Here is a 23,279-nt window from a genome sequence, read left to right as displayed (position 1 = left end):
ATTGCATAGTACTAATAAAAGATGGTTATTCTTTCTGTATAAATTGGTTTCTTGACTATGGTGTGTTCATTTTATGTGCCCTCTTTGGAGAAAGCAAATTCAAGGATAATATAGATAATAAATTAATTTATTTTAAATATTTGGCAGTCTGTGACCAATGTGCCCTGTTGACTTACAGCTATTTCCCAGAATTTTGTCATTTTTTATGAATAAATCTTATGTCTTGATTCATTCTAAGTACTTACACAGCATTGAAAGTGGAGACTGGATTAGGGAGAAGGACAAGGACCAGTTTTTTTTCTTCTGAGAGCAGAATTTTACTTGAAAGATAGCCTTTTAAAATCATAACTATGTCTATAGCTTTCAAAAGGAAAACATAAAACTGCAAAACTTGCTTCAGAAATTCCTCTAATATTATTAAATTATAAATTTATCAAAATATGAAGAAGAGCTGTTGAAATGCAAATGAAGTTGGCTTTTGTTAAATCAGTCAACACTACTAATATATTAATTTAAATTAATGTCAAATTGTGGAGACAGAAAATAGGTCATGTGTATCCCTCATTGTTTTGTACTAGTAATACTCTTTTCTCTTTTGTATTCAAATTTTAATCATGTGAAACTTAATTTAAAAAATGTAAAATGTATGCATAACTTAAAATATTTAAAAGGAATTTCATGATAATTTTAAATCTACTTCAGTAAAACTTTTTTTCTTCACAGAATATAAATCTCAGCAACATTTAGTTTCCATCTGTAAGTAGTAGGTACATTTTTCTGGTGTTAGTATTGCCAAAGGTCATCTCTTTGATATTAGGTTAATTTACCATATGAAGGTCATTCACATAGCTGCATTCTAGTTCCCTCTTGGCGGTTTATTGCCTACCAAAAATACATACTTCTTTACATTCCATAGCATTGTATGTTCATATGGGTACATAAAGAAGTATGTACTCTGAGTAGGTATTACTAAGTTGTTAGCTGTAAAAACACGAAATGTTTTATTTTCCCATTTGTTAGTAAAACATTCAGCTTACTGATGGAGAGAAATGGTAGATCATTTGCAGAGACTATCAAAGACTAAACTTTATAACAAATTTACCTGAGGCATGGCATTAGTGCCATTCATGGTTCCTTGTTTTTGGTGGACATACACTTTTAAACTTTGACCAGTTATCTGTTGAACTTTGTCCTGGTTTAGTTCTGCAAGAGATCCATAGTATCAGTGGGGATATACAGAGTGTATTTCAGATATTGGTAAGATCAGCCTAGTGTTTCTTCATAGTCTTCAGAGGAAATTTCTTCTTATTTTGTAGTTTGCTTCTAGATCCTACAAGTAGACAATAATTAATTTGGTGCAAATTCTTTTTACAAACTAAATGTCTTATTAAAAACTTAACAGCGAATTAGTACTTCTGATATTAACTCTAAAGTTGAAAAGACAAGGAGAAAAACCCGATCTTTTTAGGGTGTAAATGAACTGAATTTTTAAAGATGATGATTTTTTTTGTTAGTTTTTTTAAGGTCATAGATAAGAACTCATGATCATTTGAAAACTTCTTTGTTGTTCCTTTCTTTTTATTAGTTACTTACCTGAATTTTGCACTTTGGTGCTCCTTTTGGGTTAAATATAAATTTAGATAGATGAATTAATATCTAATTTTGGTGAGTTGAGTTGTTTTGATTCTTTGATTTTTTTTTTTAATATAAAGGATAAGTACCAGAACAGTACTGTCCAAAGTCTCACTTAAAAACAGCCGAAAGGTATTAGCCTATGAGCAGTTGAGTTTTAGCTTGATCATTTAGCATGAAAAGAAATTGTAATTGGTGAGTTGCCTTTTATTATTGTGGTATTAAAAGGTTAATTTAAAAGAAAAACCATGAGAAATTTTCCTATTTGAGAAAGGAGGGGAAGAAAAGACACAGAAAGTAGAATTTCTGCAGCCTGTGATAAAAAGCTAGTGCAGCTTAGAGAGAGCAAATCGGAATGTAGCAGCAGATAGCCCAGTACTACAGCAGTTTCAGCAATGCAGAGTTAGAATTTCACCATGCACGTTCTGATTTATTTTTGTGCCCAACTATTAGAGTTGGCATTAAAAAGTATTTTGTGATCTACCAAGTATCTTGGTTGACTAAACCTTGAAATAGTTAATAGTTTTTAAACGGTAGTATACTTTGGAAGCAGGATGTGATTTACTAGGGATGCAAAACCACCATTTAATCTGAAACAATAAAAACGAACTCTTTAATAATGTAAATGACAGGAATGGATTTGTACAAGTTTGAGATCCAGAGTTACCTGTCATGATATTTAACAGCGTTCCTTTTTATACTACATAAGCTCTCTACTTGAACTGTGAAACTAGGCTGTGCCCAGATAGAATTTAATCTAACAATAAAAACATGTATCGAGTCAGTAATAGGTAAGCATGCAGAAAGTCATAAGCATCCTTAAAAGTACAGGCCTGTGGTGCTGTGTTACCTGTAAGCTTAGTGTCATGCAGCGTTAGCAGCAGGAAGAGAGATAAAGACCTAGAGAGTCACATCAGCAGCAGCCATCTCATCTTGATTGTTTCTTCACTCTATTTGCTGAATTAGCGCTTCTTTTCATGAGCCGGGTGAAGTAAGGGGGAAGAAACAGTGAACACAGAACCTCACCTTTTAAGATAAATTTGAAAAACAAATGAACAAACAAAAATAAGTCAGCCATCTTTTCCCTCTCCCTTATGCTTAAGGGAAAAGAAAAAAAACTACAGTAAAATTGAATCAGCGTTGGTCATTTGATTTGGAATGTCGTTATTACTAGTATTGCAGTTATAAGCACCTTGTATCTGCTGGACAGAAAGTTAAGCTACGGAGGAAGGTTGCTACAACAGCCAAGAAAATGAACCTCACTTATTTCTCAGATGGAATGCTTCAGAATTGGGGAAAAAGTTGCAGAGGAGGTTAATTTTATAATCTAAAAAAGACATAAAAACCCAACAAAAACCAAAACACACCTTGCTCCCCCCAAGTAACTGTAGACATTCACCCTGTTTTCTTTGCGCACCAGAATACACTGGGGTCTTCTGACTTCTCAGGAAATATTCTGCATCTTTCTTGCTGTGAGATTTTTTTTGTTTGTTTTAGTTTCCAGGATTAAATGGTAGATCTGTATTGAAGCTACCTTGTCATATCCCGAGGTCAAGTCTGCAAGCAAGGTCAGGACTTCCACATGGTCACTACAAAGGTTAACTTATATTCTTCCCTCAGTGGCCACAGGCTGAACTGTTACAGCTTTATAGGCAGCTAAGCATTTGAAACATGCACTCCCAGGCAAACAGACTCTCTTGTGCCTCTCTCTTCCCTGACCATATTTAGTCAACCATAGCAAAAAATAGTCTCTCAGCTGTCGATTGTCGATCCAGAAGCTGAGGAAGCCTCTATCTTGCTTTCTGCCTATTGATTGTTCATCCTGCGGTCCAAACACTGCCTTGCCATTTGTCCTGCCTTTTTTTTTTCCCCAAAGCACTGCCAAATAAAGCGGTCTCTCATGTTTCCACTTACACATCCCAGATTTTCACTGAGCTTGCGCTGAGACTAGGAAAGCCTGATGCGGCTGTCACTAAACTTAGATGCACTGCAGAGAAAAAAAGAAAGAGGAAAAATATTACCCTGGTTAGTAGCAAGACAGTCTTTAGACAGATATGGAACAAGTAAAATCCCTCTGCTGCCAAAATATGTTTCATGACCTGATTTTTTTATTGGTAAAAAATCAGGATAATGATATTTTATACAGCTAAAGGCCTGAAGGGATTTTGTAGTGTTACCTTGTAGAGCGAATTGTTGCTATACACTCTTTTTAAATTTAATAAATAATATTTGAATGGCAAATTTGTAAAAATGGTAAGTAGAACCTATATATTGAGGGTGGAGAGAGATCACTAAGGAAGAAAGGAGTAATGTGTAAATGAAATCTTGGAAATGCTACTTAAAACTTTTAATTCATTGTCAATTTGAGTAAATTGTTTTGTAGTACTTAGGTGAGAAACAGTGTCTGGAATGCTTTTGAGTAATTGTGTACTTTTATATTGAAACCATATATACTTATATAACTATTAAAATGCATTAGTTAAATTTTATTTTATGCTCAAATATGAAGTGGTATTTTCCTCCCTTCTACATTGCCATTCCACTTTTATTTTCTGAAATAGCATGTAGGCATGATCATGACACACTTTACTGTAGACTTAAATAGTCATTAACCTATATGTAACTTTGCCACATAGTGTATGTTGCAGAGGAAAAATACTTTTGCTATGAATTTAATGGCATATTTACCATGAATTTTAATATTGAAGTTTATTTTTTAGCCAAGGAGAAAAAAATATAACATCAAATTCCACAAACCTATGGAGATACAATTTAAGATCTTACAAACCTAAGAATGCCCAAGAGAAACCAACTATACCTTGTTCTTAATTCAAATATAGTCTCTTAAGTATCGATTCAGTTAAGAATCAAGAAAAACAGTTATCAGTTTTCTGAGCTTATTCTCCTAGAAGGGAAATTTGTCCTTGACATTCTTTTTGTCTTTAGCATTTAATAACATAGCAGTTTAATTTTTTTGGTTGGCTGTTTTAAAACAGTGACATAAAGAATGCTTCTATAGATATTTGGCAGTTTTAAAGAGTCAGCTTTTCTAGATATTGAAATAATTTTAGACACATTGTGATAAGATGACACATCTCAGAGTGTTAACATAGGTTAATTTTCAGGTTTCTAAATTACCCCATATTTGCTGACCATTTTGTAGCAGTAAAAGTACCCCCCCTCCAAGCAAACACTCATATAGTGTATGAAGGTCCAGGTACTCTTCTAAGCCCTTTAAAATTTTCATAACGATCCTATGAAATAGGATTTGCGATTCTTCTCACATTTTATAGATGAGGAAACTGAGGCACAGAAGGTAAGTAACCTGCTCAAGTCATTAGCTCTTCAGTTTGCTGGTGCCAGAATGTGAGCCCAGGTAGTTTGGCTTCAGACTGAGATCTTCACCACTGTGCCTGCTGTTGCTCTGGTTTCTGAAAATGCAAGTAGTTAGGGAATGGACTCTTGGGGACTGGAACATAAACCAAAAATGTAGCATGGTGAGCATTCTTGCTCAGAAAGATGGTTGTTCATTTGATTGTTTCTTCTTTTGTTCCATTCAACTAAACTTTGAGCACCTAATACTGGGTGCACAAAGCGGGTATAAAGATAAGTAACTACGCTTCCCTGCCTTACATCTTCTAATGTACATAGAAGAGATCATTTTGGTTGTCTTATTTTAGGAATGATCGAGTACTCACCTGTACAGCTCTCCTGTAGCCTGCATTGTCATTGCATATGTCTCTCATTTTGAGCTAAATTCTACTACATTACCAAATTCCTAGTTAATGAATTTAAGCTAAATTAATGAACCTTTTAATTACTGTCTGTCAAAAAAGAGTTTGTGGGAAGAAAATTAAAGCACACCAAAAAAAGGAATTAAAAAACATTTGAGTCATGTCTATCACTATAAATAGATGAAAGAAAATAAAAACTACCCATACTCATTTACTAAAGTGATGATCACAGATAGCATTTTGGTATATACCCTCCTAGACTTCTTGTCTCCATCCATTTAGATAGGGGTGTGTATTGAATAAAAATGTATTCAGACCGTCACATACTAACCTGGTTTTAGCATGCCCTACAGAACTTCTACTTGGGATTCATCAGCTTTTTAATTAAGTTTCTTTATGGATTCTGGACTAACATGCTTAAACTATATTTGAGGGATTGTTCTTTAACTCAGCAAGCATTTATTGAACACCTAATATGTGCTGTTGTGCCGTTCTAATGTCTTTTTACATTAAGTAATACTAATATGTAAGGCCTCCTCAGTTTAGCTACTGTGGTTTATTTGGAAAAATGTTGCCCATCTCTGAAGAAAGATTGCAAAGCTTGGCAGATCCTAAAAATGGACCCAGCGCCATTTGACTGTTACATACCATGCAGACAGCTGCTTGTCCCCTCTGCTTCTTAGAACTCATTTGTTCATCATTCAGCAAACGTTTGAGTATTACCATGTGCCAGGGATTATGCTAGGCACCACTATTAGTTGTTCCGGAACTTAATGCTTCTTTGGCAGTATTCACAAATGCCTGCTTAACTGGTAGTAAGATCTTATCCTTAAATTATCCATGCCCTTAACCTTTGGAAAGCAACCAGACTGAGAAATAAAGAAGAGTGTTTGAACGTTAGGGAAAGTATCTTCAAATCTCATACTGTGCTCCACAAGTGAGAGTCTATTGGCTTAGTATAATTATTGATTTATTGAGCTGTAACACCCTTATCCCGGCAACTCTATGGACCTCAGTTCTTGCAACCTAACAACAGAATCCTCTTAATTAACTAAGGTTCTGTGGGGAACAGCTGACCTTTGGTTATATTGTGGGTTCCTCAGATTGTCTACCCCATGAGAAGAATGGAGACAGACCACTCAGAGCTGCTCTGGACATGAGGGTGAGGGGACCAGGGGCTATTCTGTTTTTTTCTTAACTCGTCTTGCAGGCTAGGCCCAAAGATTGGCTTTTTTCTTGAGGCATCATATTATTTGTTTGTGTTTGTTTGCTTTTTGTGGGGGGAAGATCAGGAATGAACATTAATTAATTAGCAGCTTTCTAATTAAGATGAGAGGGTTATAGGTCTCTGTTAAAATTAATCTACCTCAAATCTCCAGTGTAGAAGAATTCTAAATAATTTATGTGGATATTCCACCTTCAAGGAAGTGTAGCATAACTTTCCACTCAAGTTTAGGCTGCGCATAGTGACTTCTTTCCAAAGAGTATGTGGTATATTTTAGTGTTCTATAGTATAGAAAAGGGGAAAAAGAGTAATTCTATGATGGAGAAACCTCACAAACACTACCTCAGCCAGATGATCAAGGTTAACATCGACAGTGATAAGTCATGTTTATAGTGTGTACCCTTGATGTGACGTGATGAAGAGGCACTACCTTTGAGACCTCCTTCTTCAAAACTCATAACCCCAGTGTAATCATGGGAAAACACCAGACAAATTCCAGCTGAGGGACAGTCTACAAAATAACTGATTAGTACTCCTCAACATTGTCAACATCATCAAAAACAAGGAACGTCTAAGAAACTGTCACAGCCAAGGGCAGCCTAAGGAGCCATGACAACTAAATGTAATGTGGTATTCTGGGGCAGAAAAAGAACATGAAATAAAGCTAAGGAAGTTGGAATGAAGTAGTTAATAGCAGTCAGTGCTGGTTCATTAATTAACAAATGTTCCATACTAATGTACAATATTAACAGTAGAGGTGAGGAACTCTCTGCAGTATCTTCACAATTCTCTGTAACTCTACAGTGGTTCTGAAATAAAAAGTTTATTTAAGAACAGCAAAAACAAAAATTTACCCACTCCTGGCTAGTTGACCATTGACTTTTACATTAATTTTGATTTGGGGCTATCTGCAATATTTTATCACAACTTAAACCATTTAATCAGGAGCTGATTTTGTTGTAATTCAGTTATCAACAAAATAATAAGTTTAGTCTCATATTCTTTTAAAAGTATATTAGAACAAAAAGTATATTTCAGAATAAATTTTATTGAGACCAATCATATCTTAAAAAGATTTAGTTATTTTAAAGGAAGCCTTTTTTTTTTTTTTTTGCAGTATGCGGGCCTCTCACTGTTGTGGCCTCTCCCGTCGGAGCACAGGCCCCGAACGCACAGGCTCAGCGGCCATGGCTCACGGGCCCAGCCGCTCCGCGGCATGGGAGATCTTCCCAAACCGGGGCACAAACCCAGGTCCCCTGCATCAGCAGGCGGACTCTCAACCACTGCGCCACCAGGGAAGCCCTAAAGGAAGCCTTTTTAATTTGAGTGCTGATAATTTTGATTTTGTGAAAATTGTGAAATGATTAGATTTGTGTGGAAGGGGTATAGAGGATAGATTTGGAAGGGGGCTGTTACAGATGTTCAGAGGAAAGGTAATGAAAGCCTATATAAAGAATATCGGGGCCCCTGGGAAAGAATAGTTTAGTTTTAAAAGGGAAAACCAAGAGAACAAATTGAACGCAGGAGTAAGAAGGGAGGAAAGGGTCTAGAATGATTCCCAGGTTTCTGACTTGGGTGGCTGGTTAAATGGTGGTAAGAATAACCAAAATCAAGAATACAGGAGGAATTCTTGGGAAGGAGAAAAGGGAAATTTGTACTGTGTACTTTATAGGTCTATAATCTTAGAACTGTAATAAAATAACACTATTATATTGAAGAATTTTAGACTCTACTAAAACATTTACCTACATTATATCATTTAATTCTTACAGCAATCTTACGATATTTTACAGAGGTTTCTATGGAAGTGTTGGTATTTGTTCAGTTAGAGATATGAGATAGAGCTGTTATGGGTGAGAGTGTTTAGTTGAGGCTTCACAGGGCCCGAGTATGGACCTTGGCTTTATTGGTCCATAGAGATGACTAACACTAATTAACACTAATAAAGAATGCCAAATTACTGTTTACAGAAAGAAATATTGCTAAGTGGATTGTAGTACTTACACCATCTGATCAGTAGATTTTTTTCCCCTGCAGTGGGGAGAAAGAAATCTACTATGAAAAGCTAAGTTAAAATTGGAGATTGATTGGTGAACAAGACAACTGGTTAGATGATCTTAATTGACAGTACCATCAACCTGTGATGACTTTGCATATGACGATGGACTGAAAACTGATAGCATTCTCCTGATTCTACTGGAGGGTGAATTAGAATACTGGGATTGCTCATCAGGGAGCTTTTTCTATAGATAACGCTGGTGATACACTGACAAATTATTTTTCTCATTCTTTCTCCAGGCTTTGTACGAACCATTTCTTCACTCTCTTTTTAACCAATCATTATTTTCCAGAAAAAGACATAATTTACATCTTTTTAATAATAATTCCATCCTGGTGATTTATCTATCTATCTACTTATCTATCTATCTATCATCCTAATTTGACTTCTGGATCTCCTCTTATAAAAATCTCTTTTTCTTTAGTTATCCATTTGTTTTATTTACTTTATTAACTATTGTCTGCTGTATTCATCTCATTTGCCAATATAACACTGTTACTATGGGAAATCAAAAATTACCATTTCTCTTTAAAATATGTTGCTAATATTATAATAATTTAATCAGTTTAAAATAAAGCATTTGGATTAATTCAAATTTCTTTCAATTTTTATTTTTAATGATATATTTCTTAATGTTTCAGGATTGTGAGGAAAAAATATTTTAATATGGTTATTCTATAGTGTAATATACAACATTTATGTCAGTGAGACTAATTAACAGAATAGATTTATTCTGAAATAAAAACTTTCTCCTTGAAAATGTTGAATTTTGCATTTTAATATTAGGATTTGATATACTTTGTAGAATGTGATCTAGAAGGGACTAGGGTTGTTTTTGTCACTGCCAGCAGTAGCCTGGTACTGCCTTTCCCTTGTTCTGACAGTTCAGTTATATATACTGTACTAAGAGAGGAAAAAGCAAAAAGACACAAAGTAATAAGAGTGCAGGGAGGCAATGGGCTTTCAAGAATACATACATATCTATTTATTTTTATTTTTGTTTATTTTTATTTAATTTTTTTTGGCTGTGCTGTGCGGCTTGTGGGATCTTAGTTCCCCGACCAGGTATCGAACCTGGGCCCCGGCAGTGAAAGTGCCAAGTCCTAACCACTGGACCGCCAGGGAATTCCCTCAATGTCTTTTTAAATGCCTCAGTAACTTTCTGAACCATTGGCTCTTTTTTCTGAGGGACCTCAGGTTTTCTACCTTGTTGACTTAACGAATGCAAGAAGGAAGAACAAGTAAGTGAAAGCTATTAATATCCTCTATTACCACCATTTCTCTCAACACAGTTATAGTACCATTTTTCTTTTCTTTGTATCAATAACATGTGTTTGGGACTTCCCTGATGATCCAATGGTAAAGAATCCACCTTAGGGCTTCCCTGGTGGCGCAGTGGTTGAGAGTCCGCCTGCCGATGCAGGGGACACGGGTTTGTGCCCCAGTCCGGGAAGATCCCACATGCCGCGGAGCAGCTACGCCCGTGAGCCATGGCCGCTGAGCCTGCGAGTCCGGAGCCTGTGCTCCGCAACAGGAGAGGCCACAAAAGTGAGAGGCCCGCGTACCGCCAAAAAAAAAAAAAAATCCACCTTACAATGCAGGGGATGTGGGTTTGATCCCTGGTCAGGGAACTAAGATCCCACATGCCACAGGGCAACTAAGCCCGCACGCCACAACTACTGAGCTCTCGCGCCTCAACTAGAGAGCCCGCGTGCCGCAAACTGCAGAGCCCACACGCTCTGGAGCCCATGTGCCACAACTACAGAGCCTGCCCGCCACAACTAGAGGGAGAAAACCCGCGGGCCACAACTAGAGAGAGAAAAACCCACGCGCCACAACTAGAGAAGAGAAAACCGCACGCCACAACTAGAGGGACGCCCACACATCACAACGGAAGATCCCACGTACCTCAACGAAGATCCAGCGTGCCGCAACTAAGACCTGACAGAGCCAAAAATAGATAAAATAATTTTAAAAATGTATTTATCTTATATATTTCTAACATCTTTATTGGAGTATAATTGCTTTACTTTGTTCTGTTAGTTACTGCTGTATAGCAAAGTGAATCAGCTATACATATACATATATCCCCATATCCCCTCCCTCTTGCATCTCCCTCCTACCCTCCCTATCCCATCACTCTAGGTAGTCACAGAGCACCAAGCTGATCTCCCTGTGCTATGCAGCTACTTCTCACTAGCTATCTGTTTTACATTTGGTAGTGTATATATGTCAATGCCACTCTCTCATTTTGTCTCAGCTTACCCTTCCCCCTTCCTGTGTCGTCAAGTCCATTCTCTACGTCTGTGTCTTTATTCCTGTCCTGCCTCTAGGTTCTTCAGAACCATTTTTTTTAAATTTTAGATTCCATATATATCTGTTAGCATATGGTATTTGGTTTTCTCTTTCTGACTTAACGTCACTCTATGACAGACTCTAGGTCCATCCACCTCACTACAAATAACTCAATTTCGTTTCTTTTTATGGCTGAGTAATATTCCATTGTATATATGTGCCACATCTTCTTTATCCATTGATCTTTTGATGGACACTTAGGTTGATTCCATATCCTGGCTATTGTAAATAATGCTGCAATGAACATTGTTGTGCATGACTTTTTATTTATTTTTAAACGTCTTTATTGGAGTATAATTGCTTTACAATGGTGTGTTAGTTTCTGCTGTATAACAAAGAGAATCAGTTATACATATACATGTATCCCCATATCTCCTCCCTCTTGCGTCTCCCTCCCACCCTCCCTATCCCACCCCTCTAGGTGGTCACAAAGCACTGAGCTGATCTCCCTCTGCTATGCGGCTGCTTCTCACTAGCTATCTGTTTTACATTTGGTAGTATATATTAGTCGATGCTACTCTCTCGCTTCATCCCACCTTACCCTTCCCCCTCCCCATGTCCTCAAGTCCATTCTCTACATCTGCATCTTTATTTCTGTCCTGCCCCGAGGTTCTTCATAACCTTTTTTTTAGATTCCATATGTATGTGTTAGCATACAGTATTTGTTTTTCTCTTTCTGACTTACTTCACTCTGTACGACAGGCCCTAGGTTCATCTACCTCACTATGAATAACTCAGTTTCGTTTCTTTTTATGGCTGAGTAATATTCCATTGTATATATGTGCCATTGTATATATGTGCCACATCTTCTTTATCCATTCATCTGTTGATGGACACTTAGGTTGCTTCCACGTTCTGGCTATTGTAAATAGAGCTGCAACGAACACTGTGCTTCATGACACTTTCTGAATTATGCTTTTCTCAGGGTATATGCCCAGTAGTGGGATTGCTGGGTCGTATGGTAGTTCTATTTTTAGATTTTTAAGGAACCTCCATACTGTTCTCCATAGTGGCTGTGTCAGTTTACATTCCCATCAACAGTGCAAGAGGGTTCCCTTTTCTCCACACCCTCTCCAGCATTTATTATTTGTAGATTTTTTGATGATGGCCGTTCTGACTTGTGTGAGGTGATACTTCACTGTAGTTTTGATTTGCATTTCTCTAATTAGTGATATTGAGCATCTTTTCATGTGTTTGTTGGCAATCTGTATATCTTCTTTGGAGAAATGTCTATTTAGGTCTTCTGCCCATTTTTGGATTGGGTTTGGTTTTTTGATATTGAGCTGCATGAGCTGCTTGTAAATTTTGGAGATTAATCATTTGCTAATATTTTCTCCCATTCTGAGGGTTGTCTTTTCATCCTGTCTGTGGTTTCCTTTGCTGTGCAAAAGCTTTTAAGTTTCATTAGGTCCCATATGTTTACTTTTGTTTTTATTTCCATTTCTCTAGGAGGAGGGTCAAAAAGGATCTTGCTGTGATTTATGCCATAGAGTGTTCTGCCTATGTTTTCCTCTAAGACTTTTATAGTGTCTGGCCTTACATTTAGGTCTTTAATCCGTTTTGTGTTTATTTTTGTGTATGGTGTTAGGGAGTGTTCTAATTTCATTCTTTTACATGTAGCTGTCCAGTTTTCCCAGCACCACTTATTGAAGCGGCTGTCTTTTCTCCATTGCATATTCTTGCCTCCTTTATCAAAGATAAGATGACCATATGTGTTTGGGTTTATCTCTGGGGTTTCTATCCTGTTCCATTGATCTATATTTCTGTTTTTGTGCCAGTACCATACTGTCTTGATTACTGTAACTTTGTAGTATAGTCTGAAGTCACGGGAGCTTTATTTCTCCAGCTCCGTTTTTCTTTCTCAAGATTACTTTGGCTATTCGGGGTCTTTTGTATTTTCATACAGATTGTGAAATTTTTTGTTTTAGCTCTGTGAAAAATGCCATTGGTAGTTTGATAGGGATTGCATTGAATCTGTAGATTGCTTTGGGTAGTATAGTCATTTTCACAATGTTGATTCTTCCAGTGAGGAACATGGTATATCTGTCCATCTGTTGGTCTCATCTTTAATTTGTTTCATCAGTGTCCTATAGTTTTCTGAATACAGGTCTTTTACCTCCTTAGGTAGGTTTATTCCTAGGTATTTTATTCTTTTTGTTGCAGTAGTAAATGGGAGTGTTTCCTTAATTGCTCTTTCAGATTTGTCATCATTAGTGTACAGGAATGCAAGAGATTTCTGTGCATTAATTTTGTATGCTGCTACTATACCAAATTCATTGATTAGCTCTAGTAGTTTTCTGGTAGCATCTTAGGATTCTGTGTGTATAGTATCATGTCATCTGCAAACAGTGACAGTTTTACTTCTTTTCCAATTTGGATTCCTTTTATTTCTTTTTCGTCTCTGATTGCTGTGGCTAAAACTTCCAAAACTGTGTTGAATAATAGTGGTGAGAGTGGGCAACCTTGTCTTGTTCCTGATCTTGGTGGAAATGGTTTCAGTTTTTCACCATTGAGAACGATGTTGGCTGTGGGTTTGTCATATATGGGCTTTATTATGTTGAGGTAAGTTCCCTCTATGCCTGCTTTCTGAAGAGTTTTTATAATAAATGGGTTTTGAATTTTGTTGAAAGCTTTTTCTGTGTCTGTTGAGATGATCGCATGGTTTTTATCCTTCAGTTTGTTAATATGGTGTATCACATTGATTTATTTGCATGTATTGAAGAATCTTTGCATTCCTGGGATAAACCTCACTTGATCATGGTGTATGATCCTTTTAATGTGCTGTTGGATTCTAGTTTTTGTTTTTTTTTTTTGTGGTACACGGGCCTCTCACTGTTGTGGCCTCTCCCGTTGCGGAGCACAGGCTCCAGATGCGCAGGCTCAGTGGCCATGGCTCACGGGCCCAGCTGCTCTGCGGCATGTGGGATCTTCCCGGACTGGGGCACGAACCCATGTCCCCTGCATCCTCAGGCGGACTCTCAACCAGTGCGCCACCAGGGAAGCCCCGATTCTAGTATTTTGTTGTGGATTTTTGCATCTATGTTCATCAGTGATATTGACCTGTAGTTTTCTTTTTTCGTAACATCTTTGTCTGGTTTTGGTATCAGGGTGATGATGGTCTTGTAGAATGAGTTTGGGAGTGTTCCTTCCTCTGCTATATTTTGGAAGAGTTTGAGAAGGATGAGTGTTAGCTCTTCTCTAAATGTTTCATAGAATTCGCCTGTGAAGCCATCTGGTCCTGGGCTTTTGTTTGTTGGAAGATTTTAATCACAGTCTCAATTTCAGTGCTTGTGATTGGTCTGTTTATATTTTGTTTCTTCCTGGTTCAGTCTCGGAAGGTTGTGCTTTTCTAAGAGTTTGTCCATTTCTTCCAGGTTGTCCAGTTTATTGGCATATAGTTGCTTGTAGTAATCTCTCATGATCCTTTGTATTTCTGCATTGTCAGCTGTTACTTCTCCTTTTTCATTTCTAATTCTGTTGATTTGAGTCATCTCCCTTGTTTTCTTGATGAGTCTGGCTAATGGTTCATCAATTTTGTTTATCTTCTCCGAGAACCAGCTTTTAGTTTTATTGATCTTTGTTTTCGTTTCCTTCATTTCTTTGTCATTTATTTCTGATCTGATCTTTATGATTTCTTTCCTTCTGCTAACTTTGGGGTTTTTTTGTTCTTCTTTCTCTAATTGCTTTAGGTGTAAGGTTAGGTTGTTTCTTTGAGATGTTTCTTGTTTCTTGAGGTAGGATTGTATTGCTATAAACTTCCCTCTTAGAACTGCTTTTGCTGCATCCCGTACGTTTTGGGCCGTTGTGTTCTCATTGTCATCTGTTTCTAGGTATTTTTTGATTTCCTGTTTGATTTCTTCTGTGATCTCTTGGTTATTTAGTACGGTATTGTTTAGCTTTCATGTGTTTGTATTTTTTACGGGTTTTTTTCCTGTAATTGATACCTAGTCTCATAGCATTGTGGTAGGAGAAGATACTTGATACAATTTCAATTTTCTTAAATTTACCAAGGCTTGATTTGTGATCCAAGATATGATCTATCCTGGAGAATGTTCCATGAGCACTTGAGAAGAAACTGTATTCTGTTTTTTTTGGGTGGAATGTCCTATAAATATCAATTAAGTCCATCTTGTTTAATGTATCATTTAAAGCTTGTGTTTCTTTATTTATTTTCCTGTTGGTTGATCTGTCCATTAGTGGAAGTGGGTTGTTAAAGTCCCCTACTATGATTGTGTTACTGTCGATTTCCCCTTTTATGGCTGTTAGCATTTGCCTTATATATTGAGGTGCTCCTATGTTGCGTGGATAAATATTTACAATTGTTATATCTTCTTCTTGGATTGATCCCTTGATCATTATGCAGTGTTCTTCTTTGTCTCTTGTAATAGTCTTTATTTTAAAGTCTGTTTTGTCTGATATGAGAATTGCTACTCCAGCTTTCTTTTGATTTTCATTTGCATGGAATATCTTTTTCCATCCCCTCACTTTCAGCCTGTATGTGTCTTTAGGTCTGAAGTGAGTCGCTTGTAAACAGCATGTATACAGGTCTTGTTTTTGTATCCATTCAGCCTGTCTGTGTCTTTTATAGTTAGAGCATTTTATCCATTTACATTTAAGGTAGTTATCAATATGTATGTTCCTATTACCATTTTTGTAGTTGTTTTGGGTTTGTTATTGTAGGTCTTTTCCTTCTCTTGTGTTTCCGGCCTAGAGAAGTTCCTTCAGCATTTGTTGTAAAGTTGGTTTGGTGGTGCTGAATTCTCTTAGCTTTTGCTTGTCTATAAAGGTTTTAATTTCTCTGTCGAATCTGAATGAGATCCTTGCTGGGTAGAGTAATCTTGGTTGTAGGTTTTTCCCTTTCATCACTTTAAATATGTCCTGCCACTCCCTTCTGGCTTGCGGACTTTCTGCTGAAAGATCAGCTGTTAACCTTACGGGGATTCCCTTGTATGTTATTTGTTGCTTTTCCCTTGCTGCTTTTAATATTTTTTCTTTGTCTTTAATTTTTGATAGTTTGATTAATATGTGTCTTGGTGTGTTTCTCCTTGGATTTATCCTGTATGTGACTCTCTGTGCTTCCTGGACTTGATTGACTATTTCCTTTCCCATATTAGGGAAGTTTTCAACTATAATCTCTTCAAATATTTTCTCAGTCCCTTTTTCTCGTCTTCTGCTGCGACCCCTATAATTTGAATGTTGGTGCATTTAATGTTGTCCCAGTGGTCTCTGAGACTGTTCTCAATTCTTTTTATTCGTTTTTCTTTATTCTGCTCTGTGGTAGTTATTTCCACTATTTTACCTTCCAGGTTACTTATCTGTTCTTCTGCCTCAGTTATTCTGCTATTGATTCCTTCTAGAGAATTTTTAATTTCATTTATTGTGTTGGTCATCATTGTTTGTTTGCTCTTTAATTCTTCTAGGTCCTTGTTACACGTTTCTTGTATTTTCTCCATTCTGTTTCCAAGATTTTGGATCATTAACTATCATTACTCTGAATTCTTTTTCAGGGAGACTGCCTATTTCCTCTTCATTTGTTTGGTCTGGTGGGTTTTTACCTTGCTCCTTCATCTGCTGTGTGTTTCTCTGTCTTCCCATTTTGCTTAACTTACTGTGTTTGGTGTCTCCTTTCGCTTGCTGCAGGTTTGTAGTTCCCTTTGTTTTTGGTGTTACCCCCAGTGGATAAGGTTGATTCAGTGGCTTGTGTAGGCTTCCTTGTGGAGAGGACTGGTGCCTGTGTTCTGGTGGATGAGGCTGGATCTTGTCTTTCTGATGGGCAGGACTGCATACGGTGGTATCTTTTGGGGTGTCTGTGAACTTACTATGATTTTAGGCTGCCTCTCTGCTAATGGGTGGAGCTGTGTTCCTGTCTTGCTAGTTTGGCATGGGGTGCCCAGCACTGGAGCTTGCTCATTGTCAAGTGGATCTGTGTCTTAAGTGTTGAGACAGAGATCTCTGGGAGAGCTCTCGCTGGTTGATATTACGTGGGGCCAGGAGGTGTCTGGTGGTCCAGTGTCTGGAACTCAGCTCTCCCACCTCAGAGGCTCAGTCCTGACACCCGGCCAGAGCACCAAGACCCTCTCAGCCACATGGCATAGACAACTGTGTTGAAAATCTTACTGGTGTCTTGGATTTTTCTTTGCTGGGCGATTTATCCAAGCCAAGTTCCCTTTGTCAGAAACATAGCAAGCCAAAACGCTAAGATATCCGAGCTTTGCAGTGAAGACAGGCCTTATTCACACGGCATCCAAGGAGAAGACAGGAGAACAAATTTCAAATCTGTGTCCTATCTTATTATTTTTAATGATTACATTTTGTCTTTATTAAAACTTTTTTCACATGATTTAATGCTTGAATATTCAAAACTCTCCAAAAGAATCATAAAGCTAAATTCCGTTTATCACATGGTCAAGTGTGTAAGGTAACAGATAATTTATGGCATTAGCATCATGATTATGCTAAATCCAAACAATCAGTAGTATATTGTTGTACCAGTACTTTTCCCCATTAAGAATTTGAGTCAAAATCTACAGAATTTCTAGTATTCTATTTTAATCCACTGAATGAGGAGGTATAGAATCTTTATAATTACTGAAAATGAGCTAAAGCAGGAATCTTTAGCTTTGTATGAGGTCCATGAATGGAACCTTAGGGGGTTTGGACTCCCTCAAAATTGTATGTAAAGATTTTTATGTGTATTTTCTGGGAGAAAATGGTTCATAGATTTCTAAAGAAGTCTTGTTACCCATAAACAGTGATTGTAACTTCAGTAACAACCACCAAAGGCTGTCTTAAAGTTTTGATTCTCAGTACATCTTGGGTCATAAACCTGTTTAAAAATCTGAGAAAAGCTATAAACTTCCAGATTTGAGTACAGTTTTGGAGATTCTTGGATCCTTCAAAACTTGTTCTCAGATGTCTTGGATTTCCTGTTTGGGATTCATAGACCACTGCTGTTAAGGAAACATGCTCTGGCTCATGTTAGGCCTTAGTCTCATTATTTTAGAGACTTACAGTTTCATTTACACACATTCTTATTCTGCATCTTCAGACTGTTTCTCCATACGTTTATAACATTTCTCTATTAAAAATTTTTCTCTCATATGTATCACCTTACGAAAAACTATCCCGATATGTATCTTACTGTTATTTCTTGCCCTTTTATACTCTGTTGGCACAATTTTAAAAGCTTTTCTTTTCTGTGTTTACTGCCTTTTTTAGGTGTGAGGGAAGATTCAATATCTAATACGTATATCAGTGTGTCTGAGCCAAGTCCAATACTCTTTACGGGAGCAGTTATCTTAGGTCTCACTCCTAAAAAAAAACAATTAGTTGATAGATGTATTAAGGGAGATTTTTTCCAAATTACATTATGAGTTTTCCACACAAAACCTCTATGTTAAGAAAAGTTAGACTGGTTAGGCTTAGGAAAGTTGCTTCTGATTTTATTTTCCTTTTTGAGTGGTAGGCTAGCTTTTTCTCTACAAAGCATGATTTCTTGATAATTAGTTCCCCTGATTTTTTACGGTTTAATCTTTGGTGCTCTTTAGGATAACTTTGTCTTTTTTGCTTTGGAGATACTTTGTTACCATATCTTAAATTTTAAATACTAGATTAATAGTGACCATTTTGTGTGTTTTGATATCAACTGGATTTAGCACTGCTAAATGACATATATCACATTTTTAATTCTGCAGAGTTCATGATAATCTGCCAGCTACCTAAAATTTGTCTTATCACAATTTTTCCTTCTTAGCTGTTGTTACCTGGTTGTTCTTTATTAACTCTTCTTTAATATATACTATTCCAGTTGAACCTAAGAGATTCCACAAGGCCAACATATATCCTTATTAAGGTATATTTCTTTTACCTTTGGTATTTTTCCTCTCATAATGTTTCCCTTTTGTAGCACTCCCATTCTGTTTTGATTCTGTTCTCCAAACAGCAATAATTTGTTTACCTCTTACAATATCAAAAGGCTGTGTATTTAAGATTTAGAATTTTTTTTTTTTTTTGCGGTGCACGGGCCTCTCACTGTTGTGGCCTCTCCCGTTGTGGAGCACAGGCTCTGGATGCGCAGGATCAGCGGCCATGGCTCACGGGCCCAGCCGCTCCGCAGCATGCGGAATCTTCCTGGACCAGGGCATGAACCCGTGTCCCCTGCATCGGCAGGCGGACTCTCAACCACTGCGCCACCAGGGAAGCCCGATATAGAAATTTTGAATTTCTTTTTGTCTCTAAGGGCATAATTTTCTTAAAAGAGAAGTATATTCATTTGATTTTAAAAGTTTCTTTTGAATATTTTTTCTAAAGAAAATATTTAATTAAATATTTGACTTTCAGTGCAATGCGTGTTTTACTGTCGAAATTACCAAGACCGTGGATTGTGGATGAGAAGAAAGATGATGGTTATACTGCCTTGCATCTGGCTGCCCTCAATAATCATGTAGAAGTGGCTGAACTGTTGGTACATCAGGTAGGAAAAGCAGTTCAGTAATTTTTAACAATTTTGGGTCATTGCTATCTATTTTTTACTTCATCAACTACTTATTAGTTGATAATAAGTAAAATCCCATGATGATGGGATCTTAACAGCAAAATCCCATGATGATGCAAATTCAGATATAATGTGAATTTAGTCTTCCACCTAACATTGGTTTTTGTTTTTATTTTTGTTTTCCCTGGCTGCGCCACACAGCATATAGAATTTTAGTTCCCCAAGCAGGGATCGAACTTGTGCCCCCTTCAGTGGAAGCATGGAGCCCTAAACACTGGACCACCAGGGAATTCCCCTAACATTGGTTCTTAAATGGAGGGAGTTAGTGGTGTGTGTGGGGAGAAGGGGGTGGGGGGGCGGGGAATCCTTCAGTCTCCAGTATTCTCTCTGCATAGTCTTCCTGGTTTGGTCCAACAAAATAGGCATCAATGAAAAGGGATTTTCCAGAATCACTGCCGCTATTGTGGAAGTATCACTGTGCTGTAGCACCAAGAACCATCATGTTGATATCTAAGCTGGTGTGGGCAGTTGCCACTAGGTAACACCAGGCTGCAGCTAGGATCTAGGGATGCAGTTCATGACTACTGCTGGACCCCTTGGATAGCAGCATAGGCTCACCTTGGTCATTTCATTCATCTCAGGAATAAGATGCTCTACATTTTTATGAGATTGGATTTTGGGGGAAACCCATTTATTGCAATTTTATGATATTTTGGTGTATTCAGCAAAATTTTTAAATGCTTCAGTCAAGCATATGCCATAGCTAAGCACTAAAGTTCCCAAAGAATTATCTGTGATCCCTGACTTCAAGGAACTTACAGTCTAGTTAAGAAGATGAAATAGCAGAAAAATTTAGTAGATAGTACGTTATGTGTAATTAGGTCATAGATCATAAGATAGACATTCCATAATGGTAGGTAAAAAAATAGTTCAAAAGTTAAACAAACCTTTCCCCTGCCATTGTAAGCCTTTATTATTAAAATTACTTTTCTTAGAAGTGTTGTTAATTATGATAAATTCCTTTTCATCCAAAATCCAAACGACTGACCTTAAGCCAGTACCACACTGTCTTGGTTATTGTTGCTTTATAGTAAGTCTTGAAATCAGTTAGAGTAAGTCCTCTAAATTTGTTTTTCTTTCTCAGAACTACTTTAATGTTCTAGATCTTTGGAATTTCCTAGTACATTTTAGAATCAGGTTATTAGTTTCTATTAAAAGTCTTTGGGGGAGTTTGATTGCTCTTGCACATATTAGGTTTATCTTTAAGTAATTTTTTTGATCCTATTGGTAAATTGTATTGTTTTAAAATTTCAATTTCCAGTTGTGTATTGCTAATATATAGAGTTGCAATTTTTAAAACATATTTACCATGTATCTTGTGACCTTGCTTAAATTACCATTGGTCATTAGGAAAACAGAAATTACACCAACACTACTAATCACCAACTACAGTGACTAAAATTAAAAATGCCAACAAAACCAGGTGTTGATTAGGATGTGGAGCAGTTAGAATTCACAAACGTTGCTGGTGTTTTTCAGGGTAGCCATGTTGAAAAACAGTTTAACAGTTTCTTATAAAGTTAAACATATATTCATCCCAGCAGTCTCACGTCTAGATATGTATCCAAGAGAAATGAGGGCACATTTCCACGAAATACTCCTACTAAATACTTGTAGCAGCATTATTTGTAATAGCCCTAAACTGAAAGCAAACCAAATGTTCATCAACTAGTGTCTGAATAAACAAATTATGGTATATCCATACAATGAATACTACTTTGGAAAATCTAAATGATGGAAAAAAGTTCAGGAAACTTAAAAGGAGATCCCTCACTTTCTGCATTTATATGAGAACAGACATGATAAGAAAACAAGCTGAGGGAATTCACTGGTGGTCCATTGGTTAGGACTCAGCGCTTTCACTGCCATGGGCCATCGCTGGTCGGTTGCTGGTTGGGGAACTAAGATCCCATAAGCCACGCGGCACGGCCAAAAAAAAAAAGGAAAGCAAGATGAGATCAGGAGCCTAATGATTGCACTCAAAGAAACATAAATAGTAAAAACAATCCAGAAACTCCCACCTTCCCGAACATGTCATAGCATGTTCAGACCAACCAAAGTCCCGTAAGGGAGTTTCAGCTCTACCTGATGCACCAAGCAGGTGCACAGGTAGGGGTGTCAGAGTTGTGATCATAGGGCATGAATGGTTCTAAGACACAAATGGAATGATACAGTTTACTTTTTGACTCTGTAGCCCTCTACTTAATTTTAGTATTTTTAAAAAATTCATTATTATTTTTTATCATGCCAGACATGGTGCTAGGCATTTTGACATGTTATTTTTCTTAATCCTCACATTGACCCCTGGAATAGGTTGTGCCCTTACCATTTTGGAGCTGAGGAAATAGGCATGAAATGATACAGTGCTTGCTTAAACTCACAAAGTGCGTAGCTGACAACACTTGAACCCAGGTCCACTGATACTGTGTTCATTGCTTTTGCTTCTCCGTCCCTTTCCTCTGTGCTTGGCATCAGCTGTTCTCATGGTCCTTTGTCTATCTCAGGGCCCTGGTGGGACTTTCTGCTCTTCCTTCAGTAAGTGTTTGCATGTACTAATTAAGCGTTATCTTCTTCTCACCCTCCAGCAGAGTTCCTTTTCACTGAATGAGGAAGAGCTCAATTATGCAGCAAGAGGAACTGACCTTATTAGGTCATTAAAAGAAATCTAGATCCAATGTGAAGACTCATTAATATATTTTCAGGAAATATTTACAGTTAAAATGAGCTGATTATGTCCATTGCTCTATAATGGAGATTAAAAGGGAGCTGTGTTTGTACTGTACTTTGTCCTTTAACTGTTCTTAGATGGAATCACCATAATAAAAATAATTATTTTAAACTTGCTGTTATACTTCAGAAAGTTTGCTGCCCTATCCACTTCTTCCTATGTTACCATATGAGAACAAGGTCCCAGCCCCTAGGAAGGGGGTGTGGTCAGTAGTGTCCAGTGTACTGATTCTTTGCCAAGAGTTAGTTTAGTATGCTTCCCTCTTGTCACATTCAACTGTGTATGCCTTGTTCTTCTTCAGGGTAACGCAAACCTGGATATCCAGAATGTGAACCAGCAGACTGCCCTACACCTTGCTGTTGAGCGGCAGCACACCCAGATTGTGAGGGTAACGTGTCTACTAAAGTGAATCTTTGCTTATTAAATCATACTTTGTTAGATTTCTCAAAAGGCATAGCTGGAGGTAAAAATTATGATTTTAGGCTAATATTTTACATCAGTTGAGTAAAGAGTTTTAATTTGTAATAAGGAAAATCTTAAGATTCTGATATTCAAAGTCTTTATAATTTTGTTGCCAGATTTGTAAATTGCCAGAATATTAAATCAGAGGATTTCAGAGTAACTTACAAATTTGTTTTTTTAAAAAGTATACTCCCTTTTAATTTTTATAATTGAGAGTGAACTGTAATTAAAGGCTTCGGCTAGACATTTGCTGAACAGATTCCAAAAAAGCTGACATGTATATTTTTATTTTACTAATCTGGTGATTCCAGTCAAAATACTTGAAAGATTATCTGTTTACAACTTTTTTGTAGAGCAGTGATTCTTAAAGTTTGGAGGCTGAAGCAGCAGCATCAGCATCACCTGAGACTTTGGTAGAAAAGTCAATTCCTGGGCCCCACCTCAGACCAACCAAATCAGAACCTCCAAGGGTGGGAACTAGCAATCTGTGGTTTAACAGGCCCCCAGGTAATTGTGATGCATGTTCAAAT

General features: G+C 37.2%; 1 protein-coding gene and 1 long non-coding RNA gene across 2 annotated transcripts in view; one reads left to right on the top strand and one right to left on the bottom strand.

Moving 5' to 3' along the window:
- MIB1 (mindbomb E3 ubiquitin protein ligase 1) overlaps positions 1–23,279 on the top strand; it is a 113,158-nt gene that overhangs the window by 71,045 nt on the left and 18,834 nt on the right. The window contains exons 13-14 of the mRNA XM_029223352.1: positions 19,346–19,478; positions 22,589–22,675. Coding sequence (XP_029079185.1) covers positions 19,346–19,478; positions 22,589–22,675 — 220 coding nt within the window. The remainder of the gene's footprint in view (positions 1–19,345; positions 19,479–22,588; positions 22,676–23,279) is intronic.
- Positions 1,309–3,308, bottom strand: LOC114895800. The gene is made up of 3 exons (XR_003793649.1): positions 3,032–3,308; positions 2,483–2,658; positions 1,309–1,330 (listed from the first exon to the last, which is right to left on the bottom strand). It is a non-coding gene; the product is annotated as an uncharacterized LOC114895800 (long non-coding RNA).

This window comes from Monodon monoceros, unplaced genomic scaffold, assembly GCF_005190385.1.
Source record: "Monodon monoceros isolate NGI ecotype Baffin Bay Population unplaced genomic scaffold, NGI_Narwhal_1 Super_Scaffold_1, whole genome shotgun sequence".
NCBI classification, from domain to species: Eukaryota; Metazoa; Chordata; class Mammalia; order Artiodactyla; family Monodontidae; genus Monodon; species Monodon monoceros.
Note: the sequence above shows the minus strand (reverse complement) of the source record. Positions and strands in the feature narration are given on the sequence as shown.